This window comes from Octopus bimaculoides, chromosome 12 (genome assembly GCF_001194135.2).
Source record: "Octopus bimaculoides isolate UCB-OBI-ISO-001 chromosome 12, ASM119413v2, whole genome shotgun sequence".
Classification (NCBI taxonomy): Eukaryota; Metazoa; Mollusca; class Cephalopoda; order Octopoda; family Octopodidae; genus Octopus; species Octopus bimaculoides.
Window position 1 is genome coordinate 61538030 of NC_068992.1, and position 1061 is coordinate 61539090.

General features: G+C 32.4%; 1 protein-coding gene across 2 annotated transcripts in view; it reads left to right on the plus strand.

The window, feature by feature from the left end:
• The window catches only part of LOC106873229 (uncharacterized), a 64430-nt gene extending 63648 nt beyond the window's left edge, over positions 1 to 782 (plus strand). For both annotated transcript variants that reach the window (XM_014920500.2, XM_014920501.2), the window contains exon 12: positions 310 to 782. In XM_014920500.2, the coding sequence (XP_014775986.1) occupies positions 310 to 487 (178 nt within the window). In that variant the 3' untranslated portion in view covers positions 488 to 782. The remainder of the gene's footprint in view (positions 1 to 309) is intronic.
• The last annotated feature ends 279 nt before the right edge of the window (positions 783 to 1061 follow it).

A 1061-nucleotide genomic window follows, 5' to 3' on the forward strand; every position in this document is an offset into this window, starting at 1 on the left:
CGGCGCTTTGAGACCGCGACCTGTTCAGCACAATTTTGTCAGTGAACAGGTCGCAGTCTCAAAGCGACAAAAATATTTTGACAAATTAAATTTAAATGTTGAAGTGAATCTGATGGTTTTTGTGTGTTATTTTAGATGGCTTATAAACACCTTCCACGCTGCAATTGTTATATATATATATATATATATATATATAAATATATATACTTAGTCCAACCCATGCTAGCATGGAAAGCAGACGTTAAACGATTAAACGAACATATATACATATGTATATATATATATATATATATATTTTGCTTATTGCAGATGCAAAATGACCAGAAATAAGAACATATGCAAAGGTAACACATCAACTCTTAAAATCAGTGCAAGTCAAGAATCAGGCTGTGTACTGCTAAAGTCTGAAGAAACTTATTCAAACATGAATCCAAGCTTAAAATGGTCTCCAGGAATCTATGAAAGCGAGGGATATTGGGGGCTATAGATAAAACACCCTCCTTAACCTGTTTATAATCCTGATATTGAATATCTTTACACACAACCTATCATATATACATGCCGACAAAAATTTCAATGTTGAGCAATTTGGTCTTTTTCTTCTATATTTTGGAAATTTTCCTTTTTTAAGTAAGTCATGCTATTAACATGAAAATCTGAAAAATATACATTATCTTATTTCACCTGTTTCGGTCTTAGACTGCAGCCATGCTGGGGCACCAGCTTGATGATGAATAATTTCTGAATGATGTATTTTTAATTTAAAGATTAAAAAATGTTTTAAAAAATTATTCTTTTTGTTTTAATTTATTTTTTAATTAATTCATCATCGTCATTATCATTACCACCACACCACCACCACCTCCACCACCAACACCACCATCATCATAATCATCATTATTATTATTATTAAGGCAGTGAGCTGACAGAATTGTTAGCACGCTGGATGAAATGCTTAGTGGTATTTCACCTGTTGTTATGTTCTGAGTTCAAATTCCACCAATGTTGATTTCACCTTTCATCCTTTCAGGGTTGATAAATTCAGTACCAGTTCAGTACTG